Source organism: Nannobrachium achirus (assembly GCF_963921795.1).
Source record: "Nannobrachium achirus genome assembly, chromosome: 22".
In the NCBI taxonomy this organism is placed as follows: domain Eukaryota; kingdom Metazoa; phylum Chordata; class Actinopteri; order Myctophiformes; family Myctophidae; genus Nannobrachium; species Nannobrachium achirus.
The window spans coordinates 32,426,881-32,449,778 of record NC_137829.1 but is presented as its reverse complement, the minus strand read 5'-3'; the positions used below and the strand labels follow the sequence as shown (position 1 = coordinate 32,449,778).

Genomic DNA, 22,898 nt, shown 5'->3' with positions numbered 1-22,898 from the left:
TGTTGTTAACAACATGCTGCTGCTGTCATGAGTCGCTACAGTAGCGTTTAAATACCATGAGACAAAGCGGTGTGGTTTATGTGTGTTGAACAAAGGCTGTAGCTCTGGTCAGCTGACGCTCTGGACCAGATGAGCTTGTGTGGCTGCTGCTGCTTCTGCTGCTGTGCCACCCATGGGTGGCATCAGATCATCAACATCATCAGGCAGGCTACAGCAGCCTGCAGGCAAGTGAGCGTCCTTTTGCAGGTATACGCTCGCTCGTGCCTTTCGGGGCGCGCGGTTGCGCTGTGTGCGTGTGTGTGTGTGTGTGTGTGTGTGCGCGCGCGCGCGCGTGTGTGTGTGTGTGTGTGTGTGTGTGTGTGTGTGTGTGTGTGTGTGTGTGTGTGTGTGTGTGTGTGTGTGTGTGTGTGTGTGTGTGTGTGTGTGTGTGTGTGTGTGTGTGCGTGTATGTTGCACTAACTGCCTTCGTCCAGCCTGCAGCCAGGTGAACCGTGCACTGTGTGATGTAAAAGTATTGGCTATATAGCTACTGATGATCGATATTGATCTCCTCTTGGGAGGTGGAATCTTTGTCCTCAAAACGGGGGCACAGAAGAGCATGTGACAATTTAAGTGTATCTAGGCTATATGGAACCAAATGGACCAGCTCAGAGTTACAAATGGAGAAATTAGCACTGTGGGTAGGCTATTATAGGCTATACTATAGCCTATAGTGTGTAACGTTATTGTATCCAAGAATGTCTTCGTCTGACAAGTAGGCTACTGTAGGCCTATGTTCAAAAAGCCAGTGTGGGTAGCCTATGGTTAAGGTCACACCAACAGTGACATAACAGCATGCGTCATGCGACATGCGTCCTTCATGAGAGTGATTGGGATTTACAGGATAAGGATTTTTGTAATGTCAATTAACAGACAGTAGTACAGTAGGTTGGTTATATAATGCAATTGAGAAATTCTCTGTTAGCCTTTTTTATTATTATTGAAAACCTATTGGCATCAGTGTAAATAAACATCAGAGCAGTGTATGCAAAATAAGCATTCATAATGTTTAATGCGTTTTCTTTCCAAATCTGTAAGACTAGAGTTCATCACTTTTGCCAATGTGCATATTGATGCGATTGTGTCTTATTGTCTATGTTAAATATAACATGTCTGAGAGAAATTCCAGGATTTGAGCTGTGTAATGGTTGCCTAAATGTTTGAGTTGACCGGTTCAGGACCACTAATGGTATAGGAATTCCATCCATGGCCATGATAGCGTTTCCTTCACTTTAATTGTCTCCACCAGCCGAAGGCTGAGGGAGAGTATGTTTTCCCCTCCGTCCGTCCGTCCGTGCGTGCGTCCGTCCGTCCGTCCGTGCGTGCGTGCGTCCTCGCAGTTTGTGAGCAGCTAATCTCAGTCACCGTTGGCCCGATCGCTGCCAAACTGAGCACACACACTCCCTGGATGCCAATCTAGAACCTCTGCCCCACATTTTTCAAATCAGCCTCATGGTGGCGCTATAACAGGCCGATTTGTGTGGCATGGTTGTTACCAGCTAATCTCCGGCGCCGTTGGCCCGATCGCTGCCAAACTGAGCACACACACTCCCTGGATGCTAATTCAGAACCTCTGCCCCACATTTTTTAAATCAGCCTCATGGTGGCGCTATAACAGGCCGATTTGTGTGGCCTGGTGGAGACCTGTGCTCGTTCATCTATTTGTTTATCTGACACTTCATCTAACATGCAGTATGCTATGCATTGTATATTAAACACAATAGATAGGCATGTACACTATCTGACACATTTTGAAGAATGATATGAGCAAACAGACTTATGTGTTGTCTCACTTCAATATCCAGCATAATATTGGTGACAGACTTTTTTTCGTTAATGCCCTAGGCATTAACGAAAAAAAGTCGACTAGAGTCGACTTCATTACACAAGTCGACTCCCACCAGAGAAAGTCGAAAGTCAAAGTTGAAAAAAAAAAATCCTTTGTATTTTTTTCTATCATTATTTTTGTCTGTGTGTGTCATGTGTGCGTCTGTACAGCATTCAAACAGTAGGATTGCTTATTGTCAAGGACGGTGCTACATTACATTTGGTATAACATGGTTCTATTGTGAAAATAGCAGATCTACATGCTCACAACGCCTCGCGATGCGAGGCATTGTGAGCATGTAGATCTGCTATTTTCACAATTTCTGCCTCTATATATTTGACAATTTGGACAATGTTTAATTTGCCATTTTAGAGGTATTAAAAAGTCCTTAAATTGGCACTTTAGAAATGTGAAGCTACCCTCTATACTTAAAATTTATGTTGGTTTGTTTACTGTTGAGTGAGAAAACAATGTTGCACATTAAGTTAATCATCTGGGGACCCACCAAAGAAAATTGGGGGGTCGGGTGTGATGTGATGACATCATCAAACAATAAAGTTGACTTCAACTCAACTTTCAACTTTTTACTGAGTAGAGTCCACTTGCAAAAATCACAAGTCGTTAATGCCCTACATTCCAGTTAGCTGCATATCAAGGTTTGTTGAGATATGATCTCCATTATGTTTATTTATTGTTGTATTTATTATGGACTGAATTATTGTGATGTTCTGGGAACTTTTATTGTGAAGGGCTGACTGGAAGGGCTTGTTAGCCTCAGACTATTTAAGGTGACAAATAAAACATGCCACAGTTCTGTGTGAGCTGTGTTCCAGCCTGAAGCTGATGCCTCCCTGTGTGAAGTTATTTTATCCTCCGTCTATTTTATTCACTTCGAGTATTTTTGGTCAAACGTGTAGATCGCTGCAGTGCTAACCTTAACAGGTTATGGGCCACAGGTAGTACCAAAAATATTTTTTGGTAGTACCAAAGTTTGTAGCCGTGCTAGGCTAACAGCATGGCCAGGTGGGCTGCTTCGAGTAGCCGTTGGACCCGGCTTATTTTTGAAGGAGATGAGGAGAAGTATGAACTTTGGGAGATGAGATTTTTGGGACATTGTTACTTCGAGGATTGAAGAAAACCGTCCTAACCGAGAAGGATGAAGAAGACAAGACCGACAAGGATAAAAATGCGTTGGCGTATGCAGAGTTGCTCCAATTTTTGGATGACAAAAGCGTGTCGCTTGTAATGCGGGAAGCGGCTGATGATTGTCGCAAGGCGCTAACAATCCTGAGAAACTATTATGCATGCAAAGAGCCAGTGCCTTTCTCCGAGTCCAAGCTCGGAGATGATGAGGACACTGGGAAGGTGCATGCAGCAACAGCAGCAGCGGGCGACTACGCCATGGGAATTCAGATGCGGCCGAATGTGAAGTGGGCGACTACGGGTGAGACTGGGCATATCGCAAAAATGTGTGATCGCCAGCAGCAGTGGTGCGGCCACTGCCACAGTGCCACACACCGGTACGCGGCCGGCAGTAGGAGACGGCAGCGACTCCGGCGAGACGACATCCAGAGAGTCTTGGAGGGGTGCAGCGGCAGCAGCGGCGGTGGCCCCCGCGGCGACAGCGGCGGGAGCAACGGCGGCAGCGGTCGTGAGTACTCATTCCGAGTGAGTGACGGTGATGTCGGGGTTCAAAGAGGACAGCGTGTCAGGAAGATCGGTCTAATGGTCGACACGAGAGCGACGTCCCATATCATCACAGACATCAAAAAGTTCAAGAGGTTCGACAACATGTTCCAGCCAAAGACTCATTGCATGGAGCTGGCTGATGGTACGAGATGCATCGGAATGGCAGAGTGTAGAGGTGATGCGCAGGTGACGCTGATCGACAGCAGGGGGCAACGTCACACAGCTACTTTGAAACAAGCCTTGTACATTCCTACATTTCCGCAAGATATGTTCTCTGTGCAAGCAGCAACCAGCAGTGGTGCCTCTGTCATCTTCCGAAAAGGTAAAAGTGTTCTGAAGTGCAGAGATGGAACGGAGTTCAACATCTATGTGCACAACAGACAGTATTATTTGAGCACAGTGAACAATGAGTGTGATGATAAAGACCAGTGTAATGGATGTTACGATTACGATATGTATAAAGTTGAATCGATGTGTTATGCCTACAGACAGGATAAGAATGCACGTGATTCAAGATGTGACAAGTAACGGTGTAAAAGTGCAGAAGCACAGGTTGATTAAGTGTGTAACCACGCAACAGACACAGACAGACAGGTGTGTTGAGTTTGAGGCTGCATTAGTTGCACTTCATAGAAGCCAGAGGTAGTCAAATGAAGCTAAATGTAAAACCACACGTTGCCCACCTCGAGTGGGGAAGATGAAACTAGCAACTTCAAATGACTACGCAACTGTTGACTACTGTTATGGGTTGGTGTCGAAGCCTATTGCAATGAATGAGGGAACTGAATCATTGAATAGGAATAATGTGTTTGCAACCCGACTGCCTGAGAGCAGGAAAGCAGTGGGGGGTAGCAACGGGATGGTGCACGATTGTTTGTCTAAAGTGAAAAAAAAAAAAAAAAAAGGTTTAGTTTGATTTGAGGTCATTGGATTATTTGAAAGTAATGTGTATTTGATTATTGCAGCTAAAATGAAAACGTGGTGGAGGTTAATGACAATGATGCTTACAGCTACGTTTAAATTGAATTTTGGATTGTATATTTATTGTATTTATTATGAGGAAAAGAAAAATCTAATGTGAGATCAAGTGGGGGTGTTGAGATATGATCTCCATTATGTTTATTTATTGTTGTATTTATTATGGACTGAATTATTGTGATGTTCTGGGAACTTTTATTGTGAAGGGCTGACCGGAAGGGCTTGTTAGCCTCAGACTATTTAAGGTGACAAATAAAACATGCCACAGTTCTGTGTGAGCTGTGTTCCAGCCTGAAGCTGATGCCTCCCTGTGTGAAGTTATTTTATCCTCCGTCTATTTTATTCACTTCGAGTATTTTTGGTCAAACGTGTAGATCGCTGCAGTGCTAACCTTAACAAGGTTTTTGCTCATTTCTGCCAAGGTCTTATCTGTGTTACTGTAAACATGATATGGAATATACAGTATGTCATGTGCCATGACAGGAATTTGATTATCATGATTTATTAAGCACTTTCCACCTGATGTCCATACTCCCTATTTTGGACATCATTGGACATCATTATGGCGAAAATGGTTGGAGGGAAAAAATGTAAAAAGAAATACAAAAATAACATTGAAAATAGCTAATCTACAAGCTCACAATGTGTTGCATCTTGACACATTGTGAGCCTCTAGATCAGCTTATTTTCACCTCACAACAACGGCACCATCATAAGCACCAAGCATATTATGTGGTTATGGTGATATTGGTGTGCAGACACGGCGTATGTAAACATGCCCCTTCTTTCAGAGTCTGTTGCCCCGTGGCCGTGCCCACATGTCTAAAGATAGATGAACCGTCACGTTAGCCTTCTCATGTCTGGAGTGGTGATGTGTGGCTTGAAGTGAGGGGACGAGTGTTTTCCGGGAAGCTCAGCTAAAATTGACATCCCTGCAAGAAGGCCTCTCTCCTGAAAAAAACAAACAGTGTCTTACTATTTCATTTTGCCAAACTACTTAAATCTTCAAATTCCTCCTTTGAAATTATTTTCAAATTTGCTTTCTATTGAGGAATCCTACCCCTCAATCATACACATAAAGATGATTCTGTTCCCTGTATCAGTTATCAATGCACATTTCATCAGCAGCTTCACAAGTGTCCCAGCTCTCCCCAAACCCCCAGATGTCCTTGTGTATCAGAAATGGGCCACACAAGTGTTCCCACTGGAATACTAGAACACACTTCACTGTTATTCCAGATGACAAGAATGTCTGTTAACGATTAATGTTTGGGCAATAATGTTTGGCTACAAAGTGGCAAACTTTCTGGCAGTGCACTTTAATGCACGCATGTTCAGGAAAGAGACGAGATTACTGTAGGCTTTGGTACTCTGCTAGATACGTTTGTATGTGGGAGACAGCGGTCCATATCTACTTGATTCAGACATTAATATTCTTTATTTGAGATCAGGTATAGGTCGGTGTAGCAAGATAGGAAACCAAGGGCAGGGCAAGGGCGAGACAAGGCGTGGTTGGGTTCAACCTGTATCCTAGCGCTCACAAGGAGCATGTCGTCTGTGCACGAGTACCTGAGACGAAAAACAGTCTAAGTCCATATTTTAAAATCTTGAATATAGATATTTTTTTTGATTTACCAGACTGTAAACGACAAGAAGTTTTTAATCTGTTAAATTCTTAAATTCTTCTTAGGACTGTCATCTAAAGGGCTACTGTCACTTTAAAACGTAATCTTAAAATATTAGTTAATGTGTTTATGATGTCATTGTGAGAATGCGCAATTATAAGCCAATCAAATTAATTGACTGTACTTAGACTACTTACTGTACTGGTCAGCTGTTGTTGGGGGGCGAGGGGCAGATTACACTGTGACATGAGTTTCAGACTATTTCAGACCGTTTTCAGAGAGACCATGTGATCTACTGTACTGTATGATACTATTATAATGTTGGGGCGTGTCAGCGGGCCTTTAACTCATATATATTAGGAATTATAAGACATAATACTTATAGAAAGTGGAAAAACTGTATCTCCAACAGTTTGTGGAACAACAGTATAAGTCCGTACAAGCACTATTCAGCAAACAAAGGGAGCAGATAACATTAAAACAGACAATTGAACAAAATGAGGGGGGAGTGGGAACAATTTAACAGATTAAAAATGACTAGTTGGTGGTTTATGGTCTGGTCAATCCAAAAATATCTATTAAAAAAAATGGACTTACTGTTATTCGTCTCAGGTACTCAATATTGTCTCAGCGTATATATACTACATATACGTCCTTGGTAAATAAATACGTACCATTTCAAAACTGCAAACGATGGTTTGCAGATTGTTTTCATAATATCGGATTACTATCCTCCAGTTGGCCACGTTTGGCTTGTTGTAGACACATGCACAACGCACAGCCAAACATCAACAACTATCAATGTCTGACTCACTTATGTATGTCAGTGCCTCTCTCCAGGGGTGTCACAAGGGGGGGAGGGGAAGTGGGACTGAGTTATTAGGGCCCAAGGTGGAGGGGCCTTCATTATTTTATGCTTTGGCTATTGAAAAATAGCAGATATACAAGCTCACAGCGTGGCACCGATGTAGATCTGCTATTTTTGAAAAGTTGTGAAATGTGTGCAAATCTTTGAATGTATTATTTTAAGCCAACATTTGTATCTAAAATGTTGCTTCTGGGGGGGGGGGGGGGGGAGCTGGAACTAAATATTTTGAGATAGGGGTCCGTGGCCAAATACATATCATTTTGGGGGTCCTTGATTTGAAAAGGTTTGAGCACCACTGACGTAGAAACAGGTTTTTCAAAAAAGAATAAAAAAAACTTTCACGATTTTTCAAAAATAGCAGATAATACAAGCTCACAGCGCGTGCTGTGAGCTTGTATATCTGCTGTTTTTCAATAGTTAAAAGTACCCAGGGCCCAGAATTTGGTACGACACCCCTGCCTCTCTGGTTACCCAGCTGGTATGGGGTGGGTGTGGGTCATTGGATATGCAGAGGGTTAGTGTTGGGTTTGGAGTGAAGCCCCGTGTCCTTCTGGAGGTCAGCCATGGTAGCCCAGGTGGCAAACACTTAACGGCCGGTTGGCCAGCCAGAGGGACATCCTGGCCCCGTCAGAAACAAAGCAAGGTAGGATGTGGGAGCATTTGGGGCCGCATGGGCTGGCAGTGAATGGAAAACATCTAGGATTCTAGGAGCAGTAGGGGTGGGCGATATGGTGATAATTATCGTTGAGACGATACACTGTCTCCACGATATGCCTTTTCAGAGGTATCGTTGTGATACAATGAGAGAGCCTTATAACAAATCCTGTTTAATCGTTAATACAGTGATTCATTGCAGAAACCTGCATTTTGGTCTAAATCGGTAGTTCTCAAAATTTTAAATGTCAAGGTCTCCACTTAACTCTGACAGTATACAAATGAAACCAAATGGACCAAATGGACCCGCAAATGCTCCCGTCATATAGTCTGGAATAGCATAAGGAGAATGGTGAGTACCCGGTTAAAGCGGAAGTGAAGCCTCCTCCTCACTTCCGTTTTGTTTTTAACATCGCGCACATTTATCCTAATATAAATAAAAATCATCTAAGCATATTTAGCTTGCTGCTTATCAGAAATTACATTTTAAAATATATTTTCATGAACAGAAATGCCAGCTTCCATTACTCGCCGCTCAGGAGGTGTAGTTCCAGACTCTATATAGCATTCAGAGATTGTGGAATAGTTGTCTGGCTACGCGAGACTAATGATTCACTGTACAGGCCTTGAGACACAAAGGTATTTATTGTGTCTTTATAAATAATATCATGATAGCTTTTCTGATTTCCTAGAATGGGGAGTTGTAGCGAGGATGGTGGTGGCTCCCTGACTGGAGACGGTATTGAAGAGCAGTGTGCCTCTCAAAGTGTGGTTCCTCGAGGGGCTCCAGGGGGTCTTACTTCTTCACAATCTAACCACTCTAACCCTATGTTGTACTTTGGCTATAGAAACATGCTGTAGCAAGCTGAGCTTGTAGATTGGCTATTTGTTTATCATTTTGAAAGATTTTAAAAACACAGATCTTTTGTTATGGGGGTCCCCCAGCACACAATCTGTTCAGATGGCCAAACCTATTACGCACTTTGGAGGTCCTTGGCATGAAAGTGCTTTAGAACCACTACTGTACTGGAAATGTGACACTGTTCTAAGTTGGGTGCAGTTGTATTCAGGAGTGGGGGTGGGGGCTGTATTGTACCTTGTCACTGGGCGGTACGGTTCCCAGCAGCACCACAGGAGAGGGATTTGAACGCGTGTGTCATTGTGAGTACACAGTATTCGTTAGCCCTTTGATCCACCGCCATTTAAGGCTTCTCTGTCGGATTATTTATAGACATCTTGTCTGCGTTCCAAATCTGCTGCACTTCGGGAGGAGCATAAATTAGGCATAAACGACGGGCGATGGGCTCCACCTGCCGCGACTGACTGATATACGCTCTCCCCTGCAGGTTATGCCACCCCGAAGGCTTCCTGGATCCCCCGCCGTGAAAGAGAAGGGCTGATCCCCCCTCGCCTGCCACTTCCCGCTGCTTTGCGCCCCCCATCTCGACTCGGCCCTCTCCCCTCCCCTCCCCTCCCTTCCCCACCCCCACTCCATACCTTTACCTCACGCCTCCTCCTCCACCTAGTTCCACCCTGGTTCTCCTCCGCCAGTCACATCAGGTTTCCCTTTGCCACCAACACACAAACACCTCTTCTCAACCTCCCTCAGGATCTCACCTAGCACTGCCCTCTACTGCTGCTAGGCCACGCCTGGTTCACGCTCATCTGTAGCTCCCTCAAATACCCCACCCCACCCTGACCAAGCTGAGGTCCCTCCCCGACCCACCCACCCCCCACCACGCGCACACACGCTGATATACTGTATCCTTTCCACAGATCCATCCTTAGTCTGGCCCCTGTGTCTCGATAGAACTCATCCTCCCTCTAGCCTTCTCTCCCCCTAGCCCCTCTTCCAGTGTCGAGCCGATCCCCCAACCCCCTGGCTGTACCCCAACCCCCTGGCTGTACCCCAACCCCCTGGCTGTACCCCAGCCCACATGGCTACAGGAGGCCATGTCCCTGACATAGATGTGTTCATCAACCTGCATCAGGTAAGAATGTGTCCTAACTAACGTGGTTCCTTTGATGAGGTTTGGAGTTGATTGGAATTATTGGCAGGCGAATGCCATTAGTGTTGGGGAGGCTTTGATTTTTGTCTCCACCAGGCCGAAGGCATTAGAGAGACTATGTTTTGCCCATGTTCGTCCGTCTGTTACCAGCTAATCTCCGGCACCGTTGACCCGGTCGCTGCCAACTGTGCACACACACTCTCTGTAGGCCAATTCAGATCCTCTGCCCCACATTTTTCACATGGGCCTGTTCTAGTGAAACCATGATTGATTTACTAGTACTCCTACAGATTTTGTCCAAAAATCACACAAATCGGTAGACAGTATCTCTACAGAATCTGTCCGATTCACCATATTCCAACCTGATTGGCCTAGCCTGACACTCAGCCTGAATTGACATTTCGTTTCACTTCATTATTCAGTCTGAGGTCGCTTCCCCCCAGGGCGATTGCAGGGATGGGCGTTGCCAAAAAGAGGCAGTCTTCAGCGATTGGTTCACCGACCAACACATGACATAGTGTTGTTATCATGGTTGTTATGTGTGGCTGGCTAGTGGCTAGCCTGTTGCTTGCTAGTGCTACTTGCTAACCAAAGAAACAGTCAGAATAGGAGCACTACGAACTAGTAATCAAACACAACATAACATGCCTGCTACTGGTGTTTCATAGCGAGATCGATACGATCGCATTTTACCGCAATTTACCGCATTTTACCGCGATGCGCGGTACGGTACGGCGGCGGCGCTGGTGTACTTGGAAACACACATGGGTTCTGGGAAACCCACCCACGCTGATTCACAACGCTGATTCACGACGCTGATTCGCCGTACAGATTTTCAACCGAGGCAGGCCTCTTCAATGAGAGCACTTCTAGACCCCTAAATCGCCAAAACAAAAAATTCAAAGGGGTGTGGCTAGCGATTCAGGGTCTGGAACTAGGCTATGATTGGCCAAGATTGGCTTCCAAAGTTTGCAGGATTGCTCAAGTTTGCAGGATTGCTCCACAAAATGCCTCAAATCATGAACACAGTGTGCAATTTTGATGAAAGTGTGGACACACATTCCCACTAGGCAGAGGAAGAAATGGCACTCAAAAAATCAAATCAAAAAAGTCTCATGGTGGCGCTATAACAGGCCGATTGCTGTTGCTACCTGTCAGAAGGAAAGATCTTAGAAGAGAAAGAGAGGAAGAGAGAAGTGTGAAATGTGTATAATTTTAAGCAGATGCAGTATGTTGATGTTTCATCAACTGGAGTTGTCTGGCCGTGGTACAGCACAAATGCTATAGCTCTGCATAGCTGAAAGCTGAGCTTGAAATGCAGAACATGACCCTTTAAATGCCAACTTTGTCAACAATAACACATTTCTGCATGTTGACATGTGTCAGATGGATCGACACAGTCACACGGTCTTACATAAGTAGAGTATGTCATATACTGTATATTAGTCTCAAACTTTTCAATTCCACCCAAAGGCCTCCATAACTGAGTTACAGTCCTGTAAGGGTCCATTTGAAAACCCTTCAAGCCCTACTTTGAGAACCAACCACTACTATATACTAGGGATGCGAATCTCGACCACTGAGGCGATACGATACGCATCACGATACACTACCAGCGATACGATATAATTGCGATACATTGAAATCTTGCCGATACGATACATCACGATTCACCCCTGACCCCGATACGATGCGATATGTTTCACGATACTTTGCGATACACCCCTGGTCCTTACGATGCGATACGATTCACGATTCGGTGCGATTCAACACAATGCAAAGGATTTATATTAAAGCCCATGTAAATTCCCCCCCCCCAAAAAATGTTTTACTAAAAATGCATTACATTTAATTTCCAAACAATTTATTGTTTCACTGTGGTACTAGGCTCTGTCTAACAATCCAACTTATTGAAATCTGGGAGAACACTCCCTGGCTGGTAGAATTGTTTGATTAATACTATATCATGATATAATTATTATATATCATTACATCCTCAACAGGTGGTCAGGGACCCCTAGGGTCCTCAGAGTTATGTAAGGCGGCCAAATATTAATAGTTAGTTGTTACAGTAACCAATTGAACCCTAGCAAGTAGCAACCCTATAGGGGAACATTAGCCAATACATTAACACTTAGTGGGGGTTTAAGAGATAATAATTAATGGATTATAATGAATAACATAAATCCATCATATTAATAGAAAAGATAATGTGTGAACAAATAAACACAACATAGTAATGTATTAATGTCACTGATGATATAGTGTGCTGTCTAACAAGTCTCTGACAAGTTTTAATCTGCAACAGTTTTATATAATAGCCTACAGTAGCCTACAGTGGGGGTCCCTGCTTGATCTCTCTCTTCTCAGTTAAGGATCCTTGACCTGTATTATTATTATATTGTATGAATATAATCTAGGATTTTGCCATTTCTAGTCAAAATGTTTTAAAACGTAGATATTTGAGTCACAACGCGTTGCGTTGTGAGCTTGTAGGTCTGCTATTTAGGTGCGTGCGCGACACCGTCGAGCTGCCAAGTATAAATCAGGCTCCAGCCTGAGCCTCTCTTTGCAGAGGGAACAGCAGCAGCCAGCCTGCAGCTACAGTAACAAGGTGTGAATCAGTGTCAAATACTTTAAATCGCTAGTTGCACGCCCAGTATCGTTGTTGTAGTTCATACGTGTGTGTAGTTAAAGCGTGGAAGCTTCTGCTTTGTTTAAATCAATTCCGTCGCAGACTCGACAAGAAGAACAAACGGGTGTGGAATGTGGATCATAATATCACGCAGCGTGCTCCTGTCCAGTGACACAACAACGGATCACATCAGCGAACATTGGACAGGGATGTTATAAAGCTAAACGTGGTACTAATCTTGCATGTTTAACCAGTGGGCTCACGACTCACGAGTGCTGTCTGTCCGCATTGGTCGGGTGTTCACTGCGCTACAGCTCAGTGCTGCTGTAAAAGACGCATGTATGTAGAGTCGCTACAAGTGCTTTTTGGGGGAGGGCTGATGGGGTATTTAATGCGCCTCGGAAACACAGTATAGAATGAAATACTATGCAAAAACCGATCCAACCGTGGAATGTACCGATCCAGACACCCACGATACGATACAATCACGATTCCAGCCGTCAATTGTACCGATCCACCCTGAATGAACCGATTCACTCGTGTCGCGCACGTTTGGATCGCGATTACGATCCGTATCGGTATATCTCCGCATCCCTACTATATACAGTATGTACCAATTTGGCTATGTTGTATGATATTGCATAAGGATGGGATAATGTGAAAATGTCATGTCACGATTGATTAACAAATACAATTGCACTTATATTATTAACCACTTGAAACCCAGCATCCATATTCTGGGGTGAATATTCACCAAAAATAGTCTATTTTTGTCAAAGAGATTTTGTGTATAGTGGAAAAGAATGTACTAAGTATGCTCGTTGCAGGTCCGTTGTACTAAGTATTATCACAGATACCTATTTTGGAGGCAGTCCAACATGGGTTAAACATGTGAACAAGAATAAAATCTACACGCCAGTGTGATGCTCCCACTTGCAACAAGTATTTGGCAATGTTTCATTGTGCGCACTCTCACATGGTGTTGGTGTCTGTGAGTGATCATGCTCACACGTGTGGGGGTCTCAGCTTTTGTCAGATACTGTATAACAGGGGTTTTCAAAGTGGGTGACGGGGAACCCTGGGGTGCCATGATGCCAGTCCAGGGGTGCCGTGAGATAATTTGATAATATTTGGAATTCATCACTATCACTACATCAATATCAGTTCTTTTTCTATCTACGACAACTCTCTTCACCAAAAATAGCAGATCTACGAGCTTGTAGATCGGCTATTTTTGGTGAACCTTCCCCCCAGAATAGGCATGCTGGGGTTCAAGTGGTTTAAGGTCAAGTATGACGTTATATTTCAGTTCTGATGGAAACGGATATTTCTCCAATATGATGTAAGATTCTAAAAATTAACAATGTAACTCAGGGGTGCCGTGGATGAAAAAGTTATTTACAGGGGTGACCTGAGTCAAAAAAACGTTTGAAAACCCCTGCTGTATAAGAAGGGGGGGACCACTGACTTCGAGTCCCAACCGGAAAATTAGAAAATGTTGCTTAATTCCTGAAAAGCTGAATTTCACAAACAATATGCTGTTTTTATCCCTCACCGCCAGTGTGTCAGCTTAACGCCACAGGTTTTTTTGAAAACTGTCCCACTGAAGTCTCACTCATGAGAGGCATTCAAAGCAGCTGTGTGGGATTGTTAAGCCTCTATCAGAGTCCAGGGTGAAGCGCTATTCACCGCGAAATTGTTGGTGATAAGCTATCCACCTAAAGTGAGAAAACAAGTGAAGGCCATCATAGTCAGTCATGGTGAAGTCCTTTCACTGTGACTGACTGGTCTAGATCGACCAATCAGTGAACGGGGTGATGGGCCGATCTGTCTGATAATAAAAAACAGAGAGATGTGTCGGGGTTCGCGGTGGATAGCTCTTCACCGCGAGTAATGACGTAATGTTGTAGTTTTCTGACTTAAAAAGACTACACCGCGGTGGATAGCTTATCACCGCGGTGCCTACTATGATAGGGGCTTTAGTAGGGAGGATGCTGCCAGCTGAGCTGAAAGCTGAGCTTGAAAAGCATAGACGCCGTCTGTAAATATAGATAAAGCATTGATGTCTCTTACAGTACACACGCACATGCGCGCGCACACACACACACACACACACACACACACACACACACACACACACACACACACACACACACACACACACACACACACACACACACACACACACCCCTTACTGGATTGCATATTTGCTTATTTTCTAGGTGAGATGACGTGTCCAACTGTCCATACATTTCATATTGTAAATAGAAATGATACTACTACAGTACATGTCATTCCAATATAGTCCATTATTCTCTGAACACTGACACTTCCTAATGAATCAACCAGGGCCAATCAAGAATTTGACTGAAATATTGCCTTGACAATCCTGAGAATGAAATACATTTAATGAATTGACTGAAATGCTAAGATGAGGCCTACTGTATAAAAAGATACAATCAGAATCAGTAAGATGCTCTGCAGTAGTACAACTTCTATCCCAATGTACACATTTATACACACAACGTACATTTAGTATAACAATATAAAAACGTAGCATTATTATTATTATTTTTTTGCATGTTCCCATTCAAGTCAATGAAGAAAATGTATTCACTAATAAATTAATATAAATTAATTACTGAGGTTAGGGTTAGGGTAGAGGTTAGGTTTAGGTGTATCTCCGTCCCCCCCGATTCGTCACCTCCGCGCAGCCAATCACAAGCTTCCGCTGCCTTAACCCTGTTGCTTTTTTGATACACTTGGACTGAAAGACCTGCAAAAAACAGTCTCCCCTACTGGAGAGTGGGTGGGATAATAGTTTTAAGTGGTTTACCTTGGATAGAATATTCACTTACTTAAACCTCTAGACGAGTGGTTCTCGACCTGTGGTACAGTACGTGTTCCACTGGGGGTACTTGGGCCCCCCTCTGGTGGTACTCAGAGGAGTTTCCCCCCAAAAAAGAAAAAAAAAACATAAGTGGAGTGAAATATTTATATTATACTACAGGTAGTTATTCTGACCAAGCAATTGGTTGAAATAGGCTCTCCAGTCGTGCTGAAACGCGCATGAGGGCACATCTAGCTGTTAATAGAGGATTTGAGAACGGATTAATCACATTAGATATATCATCAGTTTGCACAGGAAATTCACAAATGTAGTGGTCATCAAATTATTGGCTTATAAACAAAAACTGAAAAATCTCCATGAATTTAAGGAATAAATTGGCCTCCTGTGTATTTTAACATCAGTTATTATTGGTGGTACTTGGAGAGACACATATTATCTGAGGTGGTACGTGGCGTAAAAAGGTTGAGAACCACTGCTCTAGACCAGCCTGGGTTCCCAAACTTTTTTGTCTCAGGGCTCCCATGAATATTTTTTTAATCCGAGGCACCCCTACATTATAATTTTCACTCCCAGCACCTTATATTTATAGCATATTGTCGTTGTCGTGTGGAAACCTTGTATGTCTAAAACCGTTAGTTTTGTACTACAAGCACACCTCGCGAGGCGTTGTGTGCTTGTGGATTGGCTGTTTTCACTAGTTTTGTGCGACAGTCTTGTATGATGAAGCAGGGCTTTGCTTTACCAAAAGACGTAGGACTTGGAGATACGAGGTTTCTGCCCGGCAGTGAAGATATTTTAGTGATTATGTTGCGAGGAAAACATTGAGATAATAGCCATTTTGGTTAGAACTGACTGAAAATAACTTTGTACTTCAAGTTTAAAATGATACTAAATATTTTTTCAAGTGTCCAATAAATTCCAAATATTATCAAATGATCTCGCGGGACCCCTGGACTGCCGTCACGGCACCCCAGGGTGCCCCGTCACCCACTTTGAAAACCCCTGCTCTAGACTTTAGCAAACTGGACGTGCAGTTGGCTGTACTTGGACAACTTTGTTTCCCCCCGGTCGACACCAATAGCCCATCTACAAGCTCATTTGACTATTTCCTTTGTACTTTCCTTTGTATATACTGTAGTATGTTGCAGAGACACACAGAAACAACTTTATCAATAATAAATAGGCCTACATAATGCTACGTACCCATCCTACTATTACTACTTCCAAGCATCATTCCAGTCAAAGCCTATTGCTCTAATCCCCAGGCCGCTGCAGCTGACCTTCAAAACGGTTTCTGTACTATAAAAAAAAAACAGGAGAAGAAAAAGGCTTACTCTGCTTTCTTGTCGTGACATTGGGTTGGGTTTTTGCAGGGTTGCAGCTGTAATGTTGTTGTTCTGCCTACAGTTATGGGCTCTGTCCAAACTGTAACTGTAGTCCCAGGTTTCCAGAAGGTGGCATACTGTACCTGTTTCATGTTGCAGTTCAGTTTACACAGCGTCGTTTGATTGGCTTGGCAGCACATTTGAACCGGAAACCCATAGAAATGTGTTGCGTGTTTCCGCTTCAAATCAAATGCAATGAGCGTGACACTCTCTGGAAATCCAAAACTACGGTTATAAGCATAGTGTATTTCTCCCCAGTAATAGCATTGGCTTGAAGTTACACAACATTAAAGGGATATTCCACTTTCAAAATAACTTTTGGTCATTTTATCATCTAATCAGGCTTTTGGGAATACCCAGGACAATTTTTTAATTTCTTCATTCAGTATTTAGATATTTGATATTCATTTTACATAAAGGTGGGCCGTTATCGGCGTTATCGTGCTGCGTTAACGGGAGACTCTTGTCGGCGGTAAAAAAAAATATCGTCGTTAATCGCGGATCAAAGTTGGGTCTGGGAGCTGCATGCTCAATGACATCACACACAGGACAGCGCAGGCAGTCTGCTGCCATCTTACCTGACTTAAACATCTCTGAATCAGAGACGTCTTCTGATTGGCTGTCACTGTTTCACAGCACTGTGCTTTTTACTTGTACACTCTTTGGGAACCCGCCCCTCTTTCAGAATGCAGGCTCACAGCTGTGACGTGACAGTGTGTTTGTTTCGGTTTTAGCGACTTAGCGTTTGACACGTAATGAAGCGCGTTTATCTATCTGGATATGAAAAAATGAACTGCAGGCAGCAGCAATCAGGTAAATAAAGATTCAACTTGCACTGTGTGTTGTTTAACTTGTTGTGTTGTGCGTTTCAGCCACGTTGTTGCGTGCTGGTGTTTGTTGTGTAATCTGATCTCTCTCATCATCACTTGCTGCGGCTGCCTGTCTGACTCGCTGCAGTCAGCGACTACAGTTGTGATTTTGTTTCTGATTTTGTTTGGTTGTTTTTTTAGGTCCAGTTTGTTTGTTGTTGGTGCTGCCTGCAGCTGCTGCTGCTGGTTCTTAGTTGTTAATTTGAGATTTTGCAAAAACGAGACAGAGTACACTGTCAAAAATATTTTGTTCACCAACATTTCTTTTTCTTTTTTTTAATTAAATAAATAGGCTACAAATAAAATAAACATGCAGCTGTTAATATGGGCTCATTGGGCTGTTTGCAGACAAATACATTTACTGCACCCAGCATTTAGCTTGTCAGAGTGGTCTTGTTGGAGCGCCTTAGTGCAGCTACCTATGTGCAACTTCTTCCAGAGAGATTGATTGATTGATTGATTGACTGATTGATTGATTGTAGTTTCATGACAGTACAGTTCACTGGTACAAGATCAACTCAAAGGAGATCCTAGTAAGCTTTTCGCCTTATTTACACAGGAAACCTTTATGTATCTCATATAACATTGAATGACAGACGGATAGAACTCCATTATCATTTGCAAAAGGGCTCCTGCCCCCATCCTTGCAGGGGGGCCCGCGATTTTCAGGGATGCCACTAATTTTGAAGGCCTTCGGCAGACTTAAAATGAGCCATTTTAATCGCGATTAATCGCGATTAACTCCAGGATTGAGTGCGATTAATCGCGATTAAAAAAAATTAATCGTTGCCCACCTCTAATTTTACACCATTTTCCCCCTTACAGGACAAACCCATACAAACCCATTATAACTTCAAACTCCATGATAGATTCAATGAAAACAACTTTCCTTTTTTCTGGTGCCTCCTGACACCCTCCAAATACGTGAGCAGGCCGTGTTTTTTCTATAACATTTTTCATTGATTTATATAAATTGTTTGGGGAAATGAAAATTATTAAATACAATAAAAGATTATAAAAAATAAATGAAAAAAGTTATAAAAAAAACACGGTGTCAGGAGTCACCAGAAAAAAGGAAAGCTGTTTTCGTTGAATCTATCATGGTTAAAATGGAGTTTGAAGTTATAATGGGTTTGTATAGGAAGGTCCTGGAAGTGGGAAAATGTGAGGAAATTGATATCAAATATCTAAATACTGAATGAAGAAATTCAAAAATTGTCCTGGGTGTTCCCAAAAGCCTGATTAGATGATAAAATGACCAAAAGTTTTTTTGAAAGTGGAATATCCCTTTAACTCATACAGTGCCACGGCCATTTGAGGGCGCCAAAGTCTAAGCGCCTTGCCAGAGCCACTCCTATAGACCTGCGCTTTAACATTGAAGGCCCTGCGTGGCAGTGACGTGCGTGTCATGAAAATGACCCGGATGAAGTTAGCTTGAAGTTAGCTATAGCCTATCACTTATGTTAGAAGCCCAATTCTCGGCGATTTAGCCGTAAATAAACCTTGTCCACTTCCATAAAAGCATAGTTCAGAGAAAATGAGCTTCAAAGATGTGAGAACGCGATTCGGCGGCGCGACGCTCTCGCGGGCCGATGTAAACAAATCACGGGAGACGGACTGTTAGAAAATTTTGCCTCAGGCTTCAGAAAGGCCTCCGAGTGTTTAATTAATTTTATATAAAAAGACGAATTAATTCGGGATCGGCACCCCGGGAAGCGTCTCGCCGCCGACAGCATAGATTCAGTGAAAATTGGGGGGCTGTAAATTTGGCATCTGGCCATTTTCAATGGAATAAATCGTCGGAGCACGTAGGACTGCTCTTTGGAAAGCGTAGAACGAGCCAGCACCACCAACGTCTTTACAAGCAGCTCAGGGTAAGTAAAATAGCAAAAAAAAGTGTCTCTTGCCGAGAAAAAAGCCGAACTGGTTCGGGATCGGCACTATAAGGGTATTAAGTGTCACTGTAATGTATTTTCTAAAAATAAGTGTCACTGTAATGTATTTTCTAAAATGAACCAGGGAAAAGAACATGATTAAAATGAGATTGGACTATTAATCCTCACGTTCCTCCTAGGATAATTCTCTCTCACAGTAGCAGGGAGATTGTACAGCGTGTGTGTTGAAATACCTGCACGACTGTGCTCCATAGCGCCACACAGCAAAAACGCTCGCTCCCTCAAATGTTTTTTTTTAAGTGCAGGGATGAGTGAGTCATACACAGGCTGTGTGGAAAATTCTCATATCCTACGATATGCTTTATTACTTCTGCTGCGGTGAAAGCCATCAGCCTGATATGCACGCAGGTGTCAAGAGGAGATCATTAATTGTTGGTTGTCAGGGAGAGAGAGAGCTCTCATAATGTGAAGTGAATGAGTCATCACGTGTCATGTGACGGGGATATTGTCACCCGCTGCATGCAGGTGGAAGGATCATAGCACTGAAAGGGGTCTGCTGCTGTTAGTGGGCTTGGATCTGCTTGCCACGTTAACTTTCCACTCTTCTTTTTACTGCACTAGGTCACTAGCAGTGGCGTCAGTTCAGAAAAAGCTAAGGTATGGCAACATGACTGGTGTCATGGCGTGCGTGCAAGACACCAGTCATGTTGCCATACCTTAGCAACAGGCATGATACATAACTTATACTCACGAAATATTAAAAGGTATCTAGAGTGCCGATCCCGCGTATACGTGCGATATTTACTGTATATACAGTAAAGCTGGCAAGGGCTACGTACCGTCCGTTGGAAAGTGCTGGCACGGGTGGACTCGCCGATTCATCATCATCGCGCATCCACGTGCACACAACAGTGTGCCCATAACATGGAAGCCAAAAAACACTTTTGATGCCAAGGATGGCATTGGATTCTCGCTAAAATAGCAAAAGTATAAAGGGATCCATCTTCCACCCCTGTTTACATTTGGACCACAAGTACTTCCGGGTGAATCTCCGTCAAGTAGGAATTTGTTCAGTTAGCTCGATCTACTTCCGGCCTTCAAAATAAGAGACTGGCCGCTGACGGAGCAGGCGGCCGGCAGCTTGGACTTTTAACCCTTTCATGTCTGGAGCACTAAATGGGTTAAGAAGTACATTTTATTTTTTCTCAGTTGTTCAAGTGCAGCTAAACTTGGCATTTTAGTAAACGTGCCACAATTAACAATAATGAATTGCACCTGTGCAGCTGACCTGTGGAACCTGGGAATATACCATTTTGTCAAGATGGGGAGAATACAATTATAATACCTTGTTAAAGTGACCATTTTGTTACATTTTGCATTTGTAGTTATTTTACTGTAATTTAACAACATAATAACCAGCACAGATAGACAAAGAGACATTCATGGATTTATATTTAAAAGTAACTTTTATTTTTCCCCCTGGAGTCTGGACCCAGGGTATGGCAGCTGCATACCCCTGCCATACCGAATTGACGCCCCTGGTCACTAGTTCTCAAGCTGGGGTTGCGGGAAACCCACAAGGTCGTAGATCAGCTAGTTTGGCTATTCGAAAAACAAGCTGATCTATGTATAATAATAATCCGGGCTCTCTCATGTCACCGGAAGGAGGCCTAATGTACCTCATGGATAGTCTCGCATGGCCAGACTGTTGCCTCCGCGATTTGGTCAAATGCTCCCGGCATACAGTCTGGCAAACCGGGGAAGAAATGATGAGTGCGAGATTAAGCGGAAGTGAAGCCCCCTCGTCACTTCTGTTTCAGTCTCACATCGCACACATTTATCATTATATAAATAAAAATCATATAAGCATGTTTAGCTTGCTGCTTAGCAGAAATGACATTTTAAAATATATTTTCTTGAACGGTAATGCCCGTTTCCATTACTCGCCGTTTGGGAGCTGCTGTTCCAGACTCTATATAGCATTCAGAGATTGTGGAATAGTTGTCTGGCTACGTGAGACTACCTCATGGGAAGCTGGGTGGACAGGTGAAAAAACTGCATCTTTGAATTACATATTTATTATTGCTTTGCTGTTTCCAGATCTTTTATAGATTTATTTTATATTATTATTATCTTATTTTTTTATGTTTTGTATTTTTTTCACGTGACCATCATTTAAAACATTTTTTCTGCCAAAGGACTGATTAATCAGTCCTTCAGAATACAACTCTTCATCACCATGGACTGATAATCAGTTCAACAGCGTTTATTCTGCCGTTGGGCATTGACGTCCAGTTGTGCAATACCCGTTGTATCCATCTGTCTGTCTGTGTCCCTTTCATGCCCATGCATTATGGAGATCTCCTATCTCTCTCTCTGTATGGCTCTCTTTTATGCCCTTATGTGGTGTACCGTGTCCAGGCCAGTCTGTGATGTCATCTCCAAATTTGGGCACTGCAAGTGATGTCAGTCAGTGATGTCAGTCCTCTCCAAATTTGGTCACTTGTTTCATCATGTCAGACAGACATTATTTGGGCATTGTTTCAGTAGCGGTAGCGACACTGTTTAATATCAGTGATGTCAGCATGCCGACTGTTCACCCGACTCACCCGTTTATGCCCATATATGGTCTTCCGTCATGTCAGTCAGGGATGTCGGGCATTGTTTCAGCATGCAGCTATTACCATGGCAGCGACACTGTTTAGTATCGGTGGCGACACTGTTTAGTATCAGTGATGTCAGCATTTGGACAGACATTCCGTAAATTAATAGTTATCTACCTGGCAGTCAATGTGTTTTATCTGGGCCTGCCATCTATAGAGCAGGGGTCTTCAACAGGCGGTCCGGGGCCCCTAGGGGGTCCCCAGAGTTACTACAGGGGGTCCTCCTCCAAATCTTTGAGTGATAGAAACTTTTTTCTCCTTTTTTATATTAACCACTTGAACCCTAGCGACCATATTCTGAGAACTTTAGCCAAAAATAGCAGATCTACAAGCTCACAACGCCTCGCGCTGCGAGGCGCTGTGAGCTTGTAGATCGTCTATTTTTGGCAAAGAGCTTTGGTGTAGAGGGGAAAAAGAGCAGACTGAGTAGCCTACAGTGTGAAAGGTCATGTTTATTATAAGTATTGACAGTTCAAGTGGTTAAATATCTGAAAACACAAATTGACACGAATCCAAAATACACTGATGATTGTGCTGTCTAACGATGAAACTATATGGAATCTGTGAAAAGGGTGTGGGGGTCCTTGCTTCACCTTTCTCTCAACTAAGGGGTCCTTGGCCTGAAAACGTTGGAGACCCCTGCTATAGAGCACAGCTGATGGCCAGCACGATTGGGGCTGTGTGTCTGTGTGTGTGCGTGCACGTGTGCCTGTGCGTGTGTGCGTGCCGTGCAGATATTTGGCGCCCATATGGTCTCACACGCGGCTTCTGTGACTCTCTAGCGTTCCTTCTCTAGCGTAGCCTCGGGTGGGATGTCAGTCTGATTAACTCACGGTAGACGTTTGACCTTTGCTCAGAAGCACAGGTCGAATTCGAGGAACTCGACTGTCCACACAGGTTTGAATGAAAA

General features: G+C 43.4%; 1 protein-coding gene across 1 annotated transcript in view; it reads left to right on the top strand.

Annotated features, from left to right (window-relative positions):
• Positions 1-9,618: 9,618 nt before the first annotated feature.
• slc4a3 (solute carrier family 4 member 3) overlaps positions 9,619-22,898 on the top strand; it is a gene marked incomplete at both ends in the record, with an annotated part of 100,241 nt that continues 86,961 nt past the window's right edge. Inside the window, one exon of the mRNA XM_080752849.1 lies at positions 9,619-9,672. Within this exon, the coding sequence (XP_080608975.1) occupies positions 9,619-9,672 (54 nt within the window). The remainder of the gene's footprint in view (positions 9,673-22,898) is intronic.